General features: G+C 51.7%; 1 protein-coding gene across 7 annotated transcripts in view; it reads right to left on the reverse strand.

The window, feature by feature from the left end:
* The window catches only part of GSN (gelsolin), a 62,778-nt gene that overhangs the window by 32,217 nt on the left and 14,617 nt on the right, over positions 1 to 15,944 (reverse strand). The window contains exon 3 of one of the 7 annotated variants that reach the window (XM_063636055.1): positions 15,341 to 15,414. The exons of 3 other annotated variants lie outside the window; for them this stretch is intronic. Coding sequence is in view for 3 of the 4 variants with exons in the window: in XM_055271260.2 (XP_055127235.1) it covers positions 702 to 920 (219 nt within the window). In the remaining variant the exon portion in view is untranslated. Of the gene's footprint in view, positions 1 to 580; positions 652 to 701; positions 1,254 to 15,340; positions 15,415 to 15,944 lie in introns of those variants that run through there. 3 more of the 7 variants (XM_063636052.1, XM_055271260.2, XM_055271263.2) reach the window with 3 other exon arrangements.

Raw genomic sequence — 15,944 nt, forward strand, 5'->3', positions numbered from 1 at the left:
AGATGAGGTGGTTAAAAATGGGGAGGCTATTACACATGCACTGGGGCTGGGGCCGGGGAGGGCGCAGGAGGGTTAGACTGGAGTCGAGGACAAAAATCAGCAGGTGCAGGTCACCTCCGGCCGAGAAGAGATCTGGTGGGAGTAAAAATCCGAGGGGAGAAGTCAGAGAAACGAGGCGGGGAGAAGAACTCAGGCAGAAGGGTAGAAAAACACGAAACCAGACAGGGCAGGGAAGACAGCAGAAAGGAGAGAAGAAATGATAGTAATGACCATAAGCAGACAGGCGAGGTCATACAAGAAAGAAGGAAATATTGGAGAAGGAGAGAGATCAAATGAGAGCAAGGAATAGTCAATGGAAGAAGACATCAAAAGAGGGAAGGAGAGAAGTGAGGCAGAGGGGAGAATAAATCAGAGAAGGAAAAGGAGAAATCAGGAGGCAGGAGGTAAGATGTTAGAGGGGGGCAGGGGAAAAGAAATCCGGCCAAGGTGAGGTTAGCTTCCTGGGAAGGAACAGCCAGGGCCCCGAGGCTCCCACCCTCGTCTGCGAGCCAGAGCCCCGGAAGCAGCAAGAGATACTTACAAAGCAACAAAACAGTTTTTCCATTCTAGACCTGAATTACTCCCCTTTTCCTAGCGCTGTATCTGCAAGAACTTACAATAGAGAGTTACTCCGGGAGCCCCGGGGCCCCCCGGGCACTCACCCGCGCCTCGGGCACCCGCCCCTGGGGCGCCCCCGCCTGGGACGCCCCCCGCGACGCAGTGGCCGCGCGGACAGGCAGCGACAGCGCGCACAGCGCCAGGGACAGCGCGCAGAGCAGCGCGGGCACGGGGCGGTGCGGAGCCATCGTGGCAACAGCGGCAGGGGACCCAGTCGGCAGCCGCGGCCTCGGGTTGCCGACCTTAAGTAGCCGCCCGCCCATCCCGCCCAAGCCGGGGACCGCCTCGCAGGGAGGGCGCGGGGCGGGGATCTGTCTCGGATCTTGGAGACATCTGGGTTCCCACCGGGATCGACCTGACAGGGCGCGGCAGCCCCTGCATCCCAGCTCCGGGGCGGAGACCCAGCACCGGGCCTGGCATACAGCAGGCGCTAGCTCTGTGCACGCTAAGTGGGCGCAGGCACGAAAGGCGGCGAGCCCAGCTGAGCCTCCTGTGACGCACGCAAGCCCCCTCTCCTCTCCGCACCTAACATCTCCAGCAAAAAAATAACATGAACTAACAGTTTTTGAAAGCTTTTCACCGAGGCATCAGCACATCCTTTTCAGAGAGGGTACAACGGCCAACCCATTTTACAGAGGGGGGAACAGCGCAGAGTGGTGAAGCAACTTGCACACAGCTTATAAATGGTGCTGCCAGGATTTGAACTCGGGCAGTAGTGGGCCTGGGCAGAACCCCCACCAGGCAGCATGCACCGCAGTAGGGCAGGGCACCTGGCTCCCGTGGGCAGGTGAAGCCAGCAGGACTCAGAGGTGCGGGGCAGAACGCTCAGCTCCTGGGATAGCCCCTCCTACTTTTCTTTCCTTCTTTTTAAAATGTGTTTGTTTTTTAAAAGTCTTATTTTGATCAAAACGTAAAGTCACATGTTTGTACACAGTTGTTCCCTCTCCATCACATTTACCTCTCCCCAGGGGCAACCACTGCTATCTACCTCTTTTAGCTGATCGTTCAGGGTTTACCTTCATGTCTCTAAGCAAGCCCTTGTTACTTCTTGAAGTTGTTTTGTTTGGTTTCCATTTTAGGTAGTATTCATTGACTCCCCTGGGGGAAGACAGAGTTTGCCTTTCCTCCTCACTCCCAGGCTCCCTTCCCATCCCCATCCCTCCACCCTCCCACTAGAGTCATTGGGTTAGGGGAAGTGCTATCCAAACTGAAGGAGGCCTGCTTCCCACCTCCTCCAACCCCTCTCCTCCCTCCTAGCACTGCACGGAATCCAACTGCTCCACCTCTAAGTTCTCTTTGTATCCCAGACCTCCCCTTCACCCTGCGGCCTGATGCAGTGACAGGAAAGAGGACTGGAGAGTTGGAGAGCTGGCTTTCATTCCCACCTCCACTGTGCATGTTTTCATTGTCTTATTCTTCTCATCTACTAAATGAGTACAGTAGTTGAGGATTAAATCGGTCTGTGGGTATGAAAATAGCCTGGCCAGCAGCTAGGTAAATGTGAGTTCTCCACCCCTCCCCAGAAACTATGGTCCCCCTTCCCAGCTCTTCCGGAAGTCCAGCCTCTATCTAATGAGGCTGAAGTTTGCCCTCTCCCACCCACAATTTGCTCCCACCTAAGGGGGGATGTGGTTCAGATAAAAGGCTAAAGGAACACAGAGAAGACAACTCAGGCTGGAGAGATTATAAGAAGGCTTCGTGGAGAAAGGGACTTGTGACCCAGGCCTTGAAGGACAGGGAGGATGGAGATTAAGAAGAAAAGACATTCCAGGGGGAGGGGACGCATAGGCAAAGGGCAGGCAAACATAACCATATCCAGTGAATTACCAGGGGTCCAGTATGAAATACAGGGAGCAAGAGCAGAGGAGGCTGCAGACGGCAGCAGGGGTCACTGAGGCCTCTGTGCCACACTGAAGAGTCTGAACTTTGTCTCGGTGTCTTTGGGGGGCCCCAGAGGGATACCTGAGTTCTCAGGGCTCCAAGTCCAGGCCTGGACCTGCCCAGCCTGCAGTGGGCCAGCTCTGGCCTAAATTCAGAGAGCTCTCCCTTCCCCCTAGCCATTTGGAGGATGATATTATTAAAAACCCCACAGCTCCCATAGGCTCTTAATGGAAGCATAAACCAGTTTCACCTCACTAGATAAAAAATTTGTCCAAACTCAAAACACACAATGCAACAACAATTCGACTTTCTACAGAATTACTTACCAACAAACACAAAAATGTATGTGCAAGGATGTTCACTGAAGCATTGTTTGAAGAAAACTGGAAAGGACCCAAATGTCCTAGTTAAATAAATGATGAAGCCACCATACAATGGACACTATGCAGCTGTGAAAAAAGAATGAGCTACATCTGATTGCGCCTGGCACATAGTAGGCACTCAATAAACACAGGGAGATCTCCAAGTGCAGAAAGCAATTGCACAACAATGGCTATAGTACATCTCCTCTTCTCCTTTTTACAATGGTGCCTGTTTTTGCATAAACCCTTAAAAAACCAGAGGGTAAGCACCAAACTGTTAAGGCCATTTGCTGGAAAGGGAAGAAGGAGGAGAATTTAATCCTCAAACATTGCCGTGGCTGCCTGAGGCTGGAGGAAGTGCCTAGATCACTGCAGTCGGCAGAAGGGAACTTTTCAGAGCGATAAAAATATTCTAACACTAGATTATGGTGAAGATTACACAACCAATTTAATCTACTAAAATTCATAGAACTATATGTATACTTAGTGAGTGAATCATTATGCTATGTAAATTATACCTCAATATACTAGCTGAAAAAATTGTAAAAGCATTGCCATAGCGTTTGAAACTTTACAAGTGTATATCCAATATAGTTTTGTTCTTTTATAAAACACAAATCCAGAAACAATCCCTTTTAAAATATGCTTATAGTGATGCCTGCTCATTAGACAATTTGGAAAATTCAAACAAGTAGGAAGAAATTTTCTTAGCTGCCCAGCCCCCAGACTGAACCTGGGCCAGCAATTGCCCAGCTGAGTGGCCCCTTCTGGAGCAGTGTGACTCTGACCTGCATAGTTGGTGATTAATAGAGAGGCTGCTGTGGCTTGACCTTGGCCCCAAAGGCCACTGACCATCAGCCCAGGGACCACGTTAATGATCACAAAGGGCCTGCAGCTTTGCCTGCCATATAAGGGAGAGCTGGTGAACAGACCCCACCCTTGCCCTCTGGGAGCCCTCACTACAGACCCTGGAGCCCTTGCTACAGGGCACTGATGAGTGGAGACCATGATGGGGGCAACACTGTCTTACTCTGCTTCCAGCCTGGAAGATGATGTATGAGTTCAAGGGAATGGGGTAATTCAGGTACAAGAGAAGGACCCCTAGGTGGAAAGGAAGAGGCCTGTGTGCTAGGGCTGGCTCTGACACTGACTTCCTGGTGACTTTGGGCAAGTCATTGTACCTTTCTGGGTTTCAGTGTCTTCATATGCAAAATACAGGGTAGGGCCTGATGCTCTGACTCTAGGCCTCTTTCCTAGCCTGAGTACTCCCAGACACTGGTTGTACAACCAAATCCAGGACCTACAAGTCTCTGAGCTTCAGGGTTCCATCTATAAAATGGGCACATTGGACCAAGTCACTTCTGCAGGTCTTTCTGGATCAGACAGTCCACAGCCCCTGACTTGAGGAAGGAGGCACCGCAGTCACTGATAGCAGCATGCCACCTCACCTCTGGGCCCAGCTTGGGAAACTGAGAGTCAGGGAGGTTCAAGTCACTCAACTGGAAAGAGGTGTTGCCAAGATTCAAACACAAGTCTGACTGGCTTCAGAGCCCAGGCTCTGTCTGCAGAGACCAAGCAGGAGCTCCTAGCACCAACTGGCCTGGGCAGGGAGCAGCAGTGCCCTTTCCAGGTAACAGGCAAAATCAATCAAGCCCAAGTCAAGCCTGGCAGCCAGGAGTCTCTGGGGCAGCTGTCCCCACGACACTTCCCAGGCCAGGGCAGGAGGTGACACCGGGAAAACCCTCTAGCCTTTCACACACCTGATGTGAGTGCCCAGGCCAAAGGCCTGGAAGATCCCCAGGCTGTGGCCACTTAGCGCAGGACTGGGTGTGGCACCTGCACTCTGGGCCACATGGCACTCAGGTCTGGCATGGTTTCTTTGATTTGGAGGCAGCCCTTCTGCTACCAACTCAGTATGTGAGCACGTCCTGGTCTCTGTGCTTCTGTGCACCTCGGAGATCTCCTTGACCTCTGATCTCAGCTATTCCTGGGTCCTGCCCAGCTCCAGGCACACAGTAGGCAGATTCTCTGTGTCTACCACAGGATGGGGGCTATACAGCCCATGTCCCCCTGGGGGACCTCTCCCTCCCCTGTAGTTGACCCAGGATCTCCATAACACAACCAGCTCTGGGCCCTCCTTTCCTCTGTAACCTTGGTCTCTGTATGTCTACAGGACCCCCTACCAGAGACCAGAGGAGGTGGCCTCCCCTGCCCCTTCCATCCCCGGTCACAGTGTACAAAAAGGCCTTGGCTGGGCCTGGAAGACACCACCCTGTTCTTTTCTCTTCACTCCAAACACTGTTGTTCTTGATTTTCCAGGCAGCCAGCCACTCATGGAAAACCCTCTCTTGGAGTCTATTTACTTTTTGGCTCACTGCTGTTCTCTGGGTCCTCCTGGGAGCACCCGCCCTTCTGACCAGAGATTTTGCTAATTGGGACAATGGTCAGTAAACAGAAAAGCCACTTATGAAACCCAGTGGAACTGGACAGGGCCTGCACAAGTTCTGGCAAGCCCTGTGGACAGGTTTGCGAATCTGGACTCAGCTCCTGCAATCCAGACCTCAGTTTCCTCATCTCTGAAAGGGGGAGAATGGTACCTAGAGCATGGAGCAGTGAGGAAGCCCAGGATGTGACACACAGGAGCTCTCCAAAAGTAAGCACTCTTCTTTTGAGCAGCCCGTTTTCTGCACAGAGGCCTGCCTTCGGTATGTGATGGTGCGGGAGAAAGGTTACAGATTTCACGGTGAGACGCTAGATTTCAGGTCTGGGCTGTGTAAGGTGGAGCAAGTTACCTTCCCTCTCTGAGCCTCCGGTCACTCATCTGTAAATAGGGACAGTGATGCCCAGTTGCAGGACTTTTGGGGGAACAGAAGTGAGATTGTTGGAGTATGTTGTTCAGAGCAGGACTTATTAGCAGCAGTGGTCATTAGTCTGTCTTCTCTTTTGTAGATGATCACACCAAGAACAAGAGGGTGATTTTTCAGGGTCACAAAGTCAAACAAGTGCCTGGCAGAGTAGATCTAGAACTCAGGTCTCTCAACAACCAGGCCAGAACTGAGGCCTGGGTCTCCATGAGACGGTAGTGCTCCCCATCGGGGCTGGCTGGCCTTCTCCTTTGGCCAAGTCCATCCTGGGAGCGGCCAGCTGTTGGGGAGATGGCCAGCGGGCCTTGGCTGAAGCCAACTCCAGGAGACCAACTGTCTCAGGGACCAAAGCCATGGTCTTTTCCCAGCTTTCAGAGCCAACCCCACCTAGTGCTGGGACCCAGGGCTGGACATCTGGAGGGGCCTGGCCTCGCTACTTCCTGAACCCATGTCTTGGAAGCAGCCAGATTTGGCCATGGGTATGAGCTCTGGGCCCTTCTTGCTAGGACCCACTTCAGCAGTCTGTCTCCCCTTCTCTCGGGGAGGAAATGGCCCAGAGAGGTGTGGTGGCTCAGTAGCCAGGGCTGCAAATAACTGTGTCCTAGCCCCTTCAGCACCCCACCACCCACCCCTGGGAAGCCCAGGCACAAACACCAATCCGCAGCAAGACAGGGAGGCCAGCTGCAGATGCTGGGACCGTGGAACCAGCAGAAGACTTTGGAGAGACACAGGCTCTGCAGAGCCGCAGGGGAAGGCAGGGTCTACAATGCCCCAGACCGAGCCAGAATGAGCAGGAGAAGCCACAGGAGGCAGCTTCTTGCTCTGCAGAGGAAGGACTTTCCAAGATGGAGAAAAACAAAGACAGCAACCTTCTGTGTGTGATCGTGGAAAGAGCTCCCACCAGAAATGCCTGCATTTAAGTCCCCAGTCTATCACTTATTAGCAGTGTGGCTTTGGGCAAGTTGCTCTGGCTCTCTAAGCCTCCATTTCCCCATCTATGAAACGTGGATTATAATACTTTTTTCCTAAGGTAGTTGTGTGAATTTAATACGGTAAAGAGCATTTGGGGCTTAGCACAGTGCTTGGTACAGAATAAGCACATATAAAGGAGGCTGCTTTTATTGTTAAAAGAGAGACTTGGATAAGTTTCTATCTCTCTGAGCCTCAATTTCCTTACGTGTAAGATAGGGTTAAAAATGCCTTTCTTTTTTTTTTTTTTTTTGAGATGGGGTCTCTCTCTGTCACCCAGGCAGAGTGCGGTGGCGTGATCTTGGCTCACTGCCACCTCCGCCTCCCAGCTTCAAGTGATTTCTGGCTAATTTTTGCATTTTTAGTAGAGACAGGGTTTTACCATGTTGGCCAGGCTGGTCTCGAACTCCTAACCTCAAGTGATCTGCCCTCCTTGGCCTCCCAAAGTGCTAGGATTACAGGTGTGAACCACCGCGCCTGGCATATTAAATGGCAAATTTTATGTTGTGTGTATGTTACCACAGTTTAAAAAAAAAAAATGGAAAGACAAATACTGGTTTCCTTCCCCTTTTCCAGAGAGATAATGAGCTGCCCAGTGGTGATGAGGTTGAGAGGACACAGGTGACAAGAAAATCGGCCCATGTCTAAGAACTCTTCAGGCCCTGGGACTCAAGGATGCTAAAAGACACACAGCAAAAAGCAAACGAGTTTGTGCATCTGGCCAGGGTCCCCTCCTGCCTGCCTAGGGATCAGATTCATCCTTCACTAGGATCTACCAGGAATGCTGAAAGCTTCCCTAGGCCAACCACCTTCCCAATGGGGACAATGAATGATGCAGGACATTAGATGATGGTGCCACATCCCTCCTGCTGCTGGCTCCAAACAAAGCCCTTCTCTGTCCCCAAGCCTCCCATACCAACTATGGCCAAGATTTCCTCCTTGCTGGGCTCTGGCAGGAAGCGTGAGCCCATTGTCTGGATGTGGAAAATCGGGGTCAAAGTGCCTTTCTTGAAGGCTAGTTGAGAGGATTAAATGAGACCATAAATGTGAGGGATCCGAGGACCATGCCCTGCAAAAGCACTCTGCAGGGAGAACTCCCTGAGAAAGACAAAAGGGGGCAGGTGCAGGGAAGAGGGAAAAGACAATGGGATCCAGGAGTGCCTGCGGAGTCTCTGTGGGCTGGAGATACCAAAAATGACCAACAGGGTGAGGACAAGTGACCTTCCAACCTAAGGAATATGAGGAAATGTACAGGGATGAATCTGGACAGAGCCCAAATCCCTACCACCAGGGAACTTGTGCCAGTGGCACCTTCTGTGGCACTTCAATTTCCTCCTCTGTAAAATGGGGTGAAGATTCCAACCTGGTGGGGTGTCTGGTAGGACTGAAGGAGCCCCTGGCACTGTGTTATTGCTACTCATCCTTTTAACTCTAATAGGTTTTATTTAAAATACTTTCCCCTCCTTTAACCCAAACAGAGGTATAGTACTGGAATGCTTTTCTTCCTTCCCCAGCTTAGAGGATAATCATAGCCAGCCAAAAGATTTAAACAAGATCCAGCACCTAAAATACAGTCCCTGGCATGAAGTTGGGCTCCCGTGTGGGTGCTGCCTTCTGTCCCCGGGTGTGCTTTAGGCCTCACCTCCGTCCAGGCACCTGCCCAATCACCAGCACTATCCTCCAAGTGCCTGTCCATGTGGGAGCTTCTAGAACCCTCTGGGATACCCTTGGAGGCAGGACCCAACCACGGTCATCCCACCAAGACAGTACATAAAGGCTGAGACCAGAGCAGAGACCAAGCTTACCTCCTCCCCACTTTATACCCACTTCTCACCCCCACACTCCAGCCACTGTCCTGGTTCAGTGTCCCCATCTTTTCCCTGGGATTATAACATCAGCTCCCTCACTCCCTTAAACTCTCCCTGAACTGGGCCTGTCACCCATACAGATTGCATCATCCCTTCCATGGACCTCAGTGCAGACAGAAAGAAGTCAGAACTCCTGAGTTCGGTCCTCTGTGATCTGGGGCCCACAAGCCCTTGCAGTCTCATTGCCCACTAAGCCCCCAACAACATCCCCTGTGTCATCGCCTCTATACAACATCACCTGCCTGCCTCTGGGAAACCAAGGTCTAGCCTTGGCTCTGCCTCCCTGTGTGACCTTAGGCAAGTTGTTTGCCTCTCTGGACCTGTCTCCTTACCGGGCTACTGGGGCTTTGTGCAAATGAGACAAGATGAGGTAGTGAGTGCCAGGTGCCAAGAGGCTCAAGAAATGTTAGCCTGCAATCCACGGCCTCCTCTTCCGCACATCCACCCCCTCCTACAGCAGCTGTTAGCAATCTACTTCCTCAACCTTAACAGCAGCAGGTTCTCACTCTCTCTCCTAAGCTCTGGAATGCAGACGTGCTCACAGCCAGCACCAGCAGGCAGGGAGGGGAGCGGAGGGAGGACAGCTTAGAGGAAAATTACCTGGCTTTTGCCCCAGCCAACACTGGTGCTCACAGCTATCTCAGAAAGAGCGGATCTGGAGGCCTGGCAAACCCTTCCTGAGCCATGGGCTTGGCCCCAAGCCTTGACCCTTGACAGAGCTGGTGGGATGGCGGGGGGTTACTCTGGCCACCACTCCGCTGGGACACTCCCACTTTTTGGCATCCAAAGAGACAGGGAGGAGGAGGGAGAAAAAAAAGAAAAAACAAAACAAAACAAACAGGCCTTTGTGAGGAGGAGAAACTTGGTTCTTGCCATTGCTTGCTGGGGCCCCAGGCACCAACATAATGGAGGATCCCCAATGACAAAGGGTCCCACTGTGGCCGAGAGCCTGCCCAGTTGCCATAGCTCAAGTCTCAAACCCTAAGTACCATGTCTCTGCATCATAGAGTTTGTCATGCCCAGTGTCACATACCCTGTGACTGTGCCATGTACCAGGCCCTGCATTCCTCTTGCTTTGTCCTGTGTGTCTCCCTTTAGCGGCATCCCATGCCTCTTACCCCTGGGTCATGCTTCATGCACCATGTCATGTCTGTTTTGTGACAGACTCTATACCATGTACTATCTCTTGTATGCCATGTCCATCATACCAGGTCCCACCCCTTAGAAGTATGTGCCATAAACCTTGTCCTGGATCTATGAATTGTGTTGTCCCTTGCTTGGTGATTCACATCAGGAAGGGGATAGGATAATGTTTAGGGAGGACAGGCTGTGGGATGGACTCCCAGCCCTATCAACTATCATCTATGTCAGCCTGTAAAAGTGACTTCTCGTCTCAGTGCCTGTTTCTTCAGTTATAAAATGGAACTGATACTCACATTCACCAAGGATTAAAGTAGGTAATGCATGTAAGATGCTTAATCTAAGAAGCTGGCACAGAGTGAGTGCTTTAAAATGTTTGCTAGGCCTGTGCCAACTGTGCCTGGGCATCTGTGTTATGTCCTGTGCCCTGCGTACCAGCCTCCCATGTGCCCAGCTCCTCGGGTGTGTCAGACACTGTGCACATTAGTGAAATTCAAACAACCCCCTACAGGGAGGATAGGACTATTCCCTCTCATACAGAGGAGTAATGGAAGGGCAATAATTTGCATGAGGTCACAGGGCCTGCTAGAATGAACACAGCTCTGAATCTTCAGAGAGACAGAAAGCAGGCCAGGCGAGGTGGCTCATGCCTATAATCCCAGCACTTTGGAAGGCTGAGGCGGGAGGAATCCATTGAGTTCAGGAGTTCAAGATCAGCCTGGGCATCACCACAAGTCCCCATCTCTACAAAAAATACAAAAATTAGCCAGGCGTGATGGCGTGTGCCTGTGGTGTCCTGAGCTCCCTGGGTGATCCAGCTGCACACCTGGTCCACAGAGGTGTTAGGGAACCGCTCGGCTCAAACCTGCTCCCAGCTGGGCCTCAGAGCAGCTCGGCCTCTGGTTGAACTTCACTGACCCACAGGGAGCGCCCTTCTCGGGAGGCTGAGGTGGGAGGATCGCTTGAGCCCAGGAATTTGAGGCTGCAGTGAGCAGAGATCACACCACTGCACTCCAGCCTGGGCGACGAAACAAACAACAACAATAAAACAACAAGGAGACAGAAAGCAGATGCGTGGTCAGCTATGGGGTGAACGTAGAGACGGACGTAAGCAAGCATGAGGGATCCTTTTCGGGGTGATGAAAATCTTCTCAACTGGATTGTGATGATGGTTGCATAACTCTGTAAATGTACTAAACATTATTGAATTGAGTGAATTATGTGTATGTAAATTATATGCAAATTTACTCCAATAAATTATGTAAATTATATTTCAATAAAGCTGTTTTAAAAAAAAAAAGAAAAAAAAAAAAGCCCACGTGCTTCCTGTGCACTATTCTGCCAAAGCATTCTGCAAGAGAAGGGCGCTCCCTGTGGGTCAGTGAAGTTCAACCAGAGGCCGAGCTGCTCTGAGGCCCAGCTGGGAGCAGGTTTGAGCCGAGCGGTTCCCTAACACCTCTGTGGACCAGGTGTGCAGCTGGATCACCCAGGGAGCTCAGGAAACAATAGATTCCCAGGCCCCACCCCTAGCCTCTGAGTCTGTAGGTCTAGGGTGGGGCCCGGGAACCTCTGATTCTAAGGCTCAGCCAGGACTGGACCCACATCTTCCTTTCGCATTTGGCGAAACTGAGGCTAGGCAGGAGAGAGGCCTGGTCAGACCTAGTTGATCAAACAGTGGGAGAGCCAGGAATAGAATTAGAGCCCTTTCCTCTTCTCGTCTCTCCATTCCCTCCGCCTCCCTCCCACTCCTCCCCCTGTCCTCAGCCTCCCGGTGACTCAGGGCTCTGAGTCACCCAGAGGGCCCCACAGAGGAAACTTCTTAGCAAAAACAATCGCCAAACAAAGCTTTCCCTGATCTGGGGAACAGAATAGGCCCAGGGGGCCAAGAGAGGGAGGGGAGGGAGAACACAGGGTGGAGTCGGAGGCTCCAAGACTTGGAGTCTCAGCCACTCCCTTGTGTGGGGCCCTAGATAGGGATGTCCCCAGAATGAATGTCCCCACCTGCAAATAACGCCTCCTATGCTCATTGAAGCCCATTGTGATGATAAGTACTTTATAAGCATTGTCTTGTTGAATCCTCCCCAAAACCCATGGCTGGCATTGTCTCCTTTTATAGGTGGAGGAACAAAGGCTCAGAGAGGTTCAGCCCAAGGTTACACCGTTAGGAATCCAAGGCTGTCTGACTCTGAAGACCGAAGCCTGACTCTCAATTCTACACACCTTTAAAAAATACCTACTGTATACAGTGGCATGAAGATCAGCTCTCATCAGACAGGTAAGGAGAATGATGGTCACAGTGGCTGTTCAATCACAAATTGTCTCCTTTCTTTCTCTGTGTCAGGCCCTGCCTTGGGACTTCCCGGCCCAGTGGGCACACAAACAGGAACACCAATAGTCATTCAAGCAGCTGTGGGCCCTGGGAGCACAAAGGAGGGAGCACCCACGGCCCAACAGAGCCACGGAGGAGGGGCATTGGGGCAGAGCCTTGGAGGACAAATGGAATTTCCCCTTTGGGGAGGGGGGAACAGAAGCAAAGGCTCGGGGGTGTGGCCTGCACAAGGAAGCCTAAACAGTTTGAAGAGGCATGGCTGGGGTTGAGACAGTGGATACCTCGGGGAGAAGGGGTCTGACTGCTACGGAGTCCTGGCCTGATCCGACGCACCGAGGATTTTTAAGCAGGGAGAGAATAGGATCGGAACTGCTTTCATCTCTGCAGAGGGCCTGGCTGGTGGTTGAACTAGGAGTCAGGAGCGCGACTTTCCCTCAGGTCTCCCTGGCATCCCTCCTCTGAGCTGGCTTTGGGGACCACCCCAGATCCCGTGCTACTCACCCATGGGTCAGAATTGCCCCCGAGGGCTTCTTCCTCGGCCATCGCTAGGCTGGGGGGAGCTATGTGGGCCTCTCCTGACACAGGCCAACCTAATCATCTCAGCCTATAAATAGGACTCAGGATTAGTCTGGAAATAGCTGTGCCAAGCCAACTCCGCAGGCATCACAGGCACACACAGTTCCGGAAATGGTTCTTCTCCTCAACACAATTAAAACCCAACACTTCCTCAGGAAACTATTGTTCACACTCCGCTTTGCTTCCTTAAGCACGAGACAGTCAATTTTGGCGGGAAGAACCTGCCTGCCTACTGCTGATTAGTGGGGGTATGCTTTGTGGAGAGGAGGCCCTTTTCCTGCCTCTCCCTCTCTGAGGACCTGAGGGAGCCACTACCACTCTCTGGGCCCCAGTTTCCCCAAAGGTAAACCAGGGAGGTGGGACATGATGCCATTTTTAACTTATCAGGATTTCAAAAATTAGAATAGTAATCAACATGTGAGCAGGGAGAAAGGAACAGGTCCAGGGCCTGCCACTGAGGGGCTGAGTGGCCTTGGATGAGCCACTGTTCCTCTCTGGGCCCCAGATTCCTCAGCTGTAAAATGAAGGTGCTGGGGGATGACGTCTAAGATCAATAATTTTTTTTAATTTCATTTTTTTGTTTGGTATTTTTGAGAACCCAGCCAGCTGGCCATGCTATACCAGCCTTGTGCTGAGTGCTGGGGATAAAGGGACAAATAAAACCCAGTCCAGGCTTCTGTGTGCCCAGCCCTGTGCCGGGTCCCAGTGGGTAACAGCATGTCCAATCCCCTCAGTGTCCCACTAGAGGCTTCCTTTGGGGCTGCTGGGGACATCTTGTTTCTAGTTGAGAATTCAGATTTATGTCCAAAGACAAGAACTCCCCGAGGGGCAGATTACAACATGGACTGGGCCGTTACAATCGACAAGGACACAAAGCTAACACAGCCATCGTTATACACCAGACATGTGCTAAGGACTTGATTTCCCCATTGTTTAATCATCACCAACTCTATTATCACCCCCATTTCACAGATGTGGAAACTGAGGCTGAGAAGAGTAAGGGACTTGTCCAAGGGCACAGAGCAAGTCAGGGCTACAGTGATGTTTCAAGCCCAGACCTGTTTGCCTCTGGAGGCCAGGGTTTAACACACCCCAGTGCTGCTCTGAAAGGGCTCTGGACAGCTCAGGCTGGCTGGCCAATGTGGGGATAACTGAACAGGGGTATGAAACAGAAAGGGGCATTGAGGATGTTGCTGTGTGTGTGCGGTGGGGGGAGTGACAAGGCTTCAGCAATGGTACTCATTCTCTCTAACCAGCTCCCAGCGCTGCTGTCCTCTGATCTACCCTCCACTCTGCCTGCCATGGACTGATTGTTCTGAAATCCCATGGTTCAAGTCACTCCTCAGCTGAAGACCTGTCCATGGCTCCCTGGTACCCAGAGGATAGAAACCCAGCATTCAAAACCTCTCTGACCAGCTCCCCACATCAACCCTCACACTCCTGCTCACTAGCCCCCAGGCACAGCGGGCTCCTCCAGCGGCCAAGCCTCCACCTATAGGGCCTTCTTGCCTGGAATGCCCAGCTCCCCCTTCTCAGCCTTGTTTGACTCTCAAGTAGGAAAAGCCTCTTTGGCTCCCTGAGCCCCTTGGCACTTATCACAGAGCACTCTGGGCGTTAACTTCCACTGTATCCGTCTTGGATTAGAGTGGATCTCCGAGGGCTGGGTGGTGTCTGATTCACCTCCCTCTCCACTGCAGCAGCTTAGCAAGGGCTGGCTGGGTAAACTAAAAAATGCAAAGAGCCGAGAGAATCCTGAGAAAGTGCACATTTCCCAGGGCTGCCCAATGACAAGCCCCGTACCAAGGCACAGCATCAGCATACCCTGCTGTGGAAGAACCAAAAATGGCACCCTCATGGCTTATCAGGATGGTCCTTGTGTCTGTCTCTTTCAAGGGTTCTGATAATGAAATCTGGGCAAGTTGCCCTCCTGATTTAAAACTTCCAATGGTTCCCAGAGGTCTAGCACAAAATCCAAACTCAAGGGCCCACATAACCTAGGTGCTGCCTGGCCCCCAGGCCCTCCTCTTGCCACGCCCCCCTCCCTGGCCAGCCTCCCTCACTTCTTTCAGTTCCTCAAGGACTCCCCCACGCTAAAGCCTTACCCAGGCCACCTCTCTGCCTAGGGGGCTCCTCCATTCCCTGCTCACTCATCCACCTCCCTCTCCCTCTTCAGGTCTCACTTTTTAGGGGAGGCTTCCCTGATCTGTCCAGATAAGACCTCACCACTCCCACCCAATCCTACACGCTCCCATAACCTGATGGTTTCCTTCACAGCAAGAATTAATCTTCAGTGTAAATAATGATCTACCGAAGACCTATGAGGTATGGGAAAGTCTTGTTTTTTGCTGATTCTCCAACACCCAGCTCAGAGCCTAAATATCTCTCAAATGAATGAATATATGAATGAATGAATGAACCTATATAAATAAATCAAGACAAGAAGGTGGGCAGAGTCCTAGGGAACACTGAGGCAGAAAAAGCAGGGCCCTGGGCCAGGCGTCATGGCTCACACCTGTAATCCCAGCACTTTGGGAGGCCAAGGCAGGCAGATCACTTGAGGTCAGGAGTTTGAGACCAGCCTGGCCAACATGGTAAAACCCTGTCTCTACTATAACACAAACATTAGCTGGGTATGGTGGCACATGCCTGTAGTCCCAGCTACTCAAGAGGCTGAGACAGGAGAATCACTTGTACCTGGGAGGAGGAGGTTGCAGTGAGCTGAGATCGTGCCACTGTACTCCAGCCTGGGCACCACAGCAAGACTCCATCTAAAAAAAAAAAAAAAAAAAAAAAAAGAAAGAAAAAGAAAAACAGGGCCATAACTAAAAAAGACAGGAGGAAAAACAGGGCCCTAACTAAAAAGAGAGGAGGGGCCCTAACTGAAAAAAACCAGGGCCCTATCTAAAAAGTCAGGAGGAAAAACAGGGCCCTAACTAAAAAGAGAGGCGGAAATAAACCAGACAGTGCAGCCTCCCAGAAGCAAAAGGAGGGAGTTTCTGGAACTGCACTAGAGACTGGCACATGGAGTCCTGAGGAAAGAGCACTGGACTGGACATCAAGGAGGTCACTGGGGCCTCCCTGATTGAACCAAAGTTCCGTGGAGGTGGGTACAGGGCTGGTACATTGCAGGAGGCAGAGGAGTAAAGAGGGGTGAATAAGCAAAACTCTCAGGCGACGGGTGCTCAGCTGGGCCTATGCCAGCCTGACCCTGCAGGGTCTGCGGAAGACAGGGCCCCTGTGTCATAGTTACCAAAAGCATCAACAGAGCATAACATTCTTTTTGTTGACAGATCACATT

This window comes from Symphalangus syndactylus, chromosome 3 (assembly GCF_028878055.3).
Source record: "Symphalangus syndactylus isolate Jambi chromosome 3, NHGRI_mSymSyn1-v2.1_pri, whole genome shotgun sequence".
NCBI lineage: Eukaryota > Metazoa > Chordata > Mammalia > Primates > Hylobatidae > Symphalangus > Symphalangus syndactylus.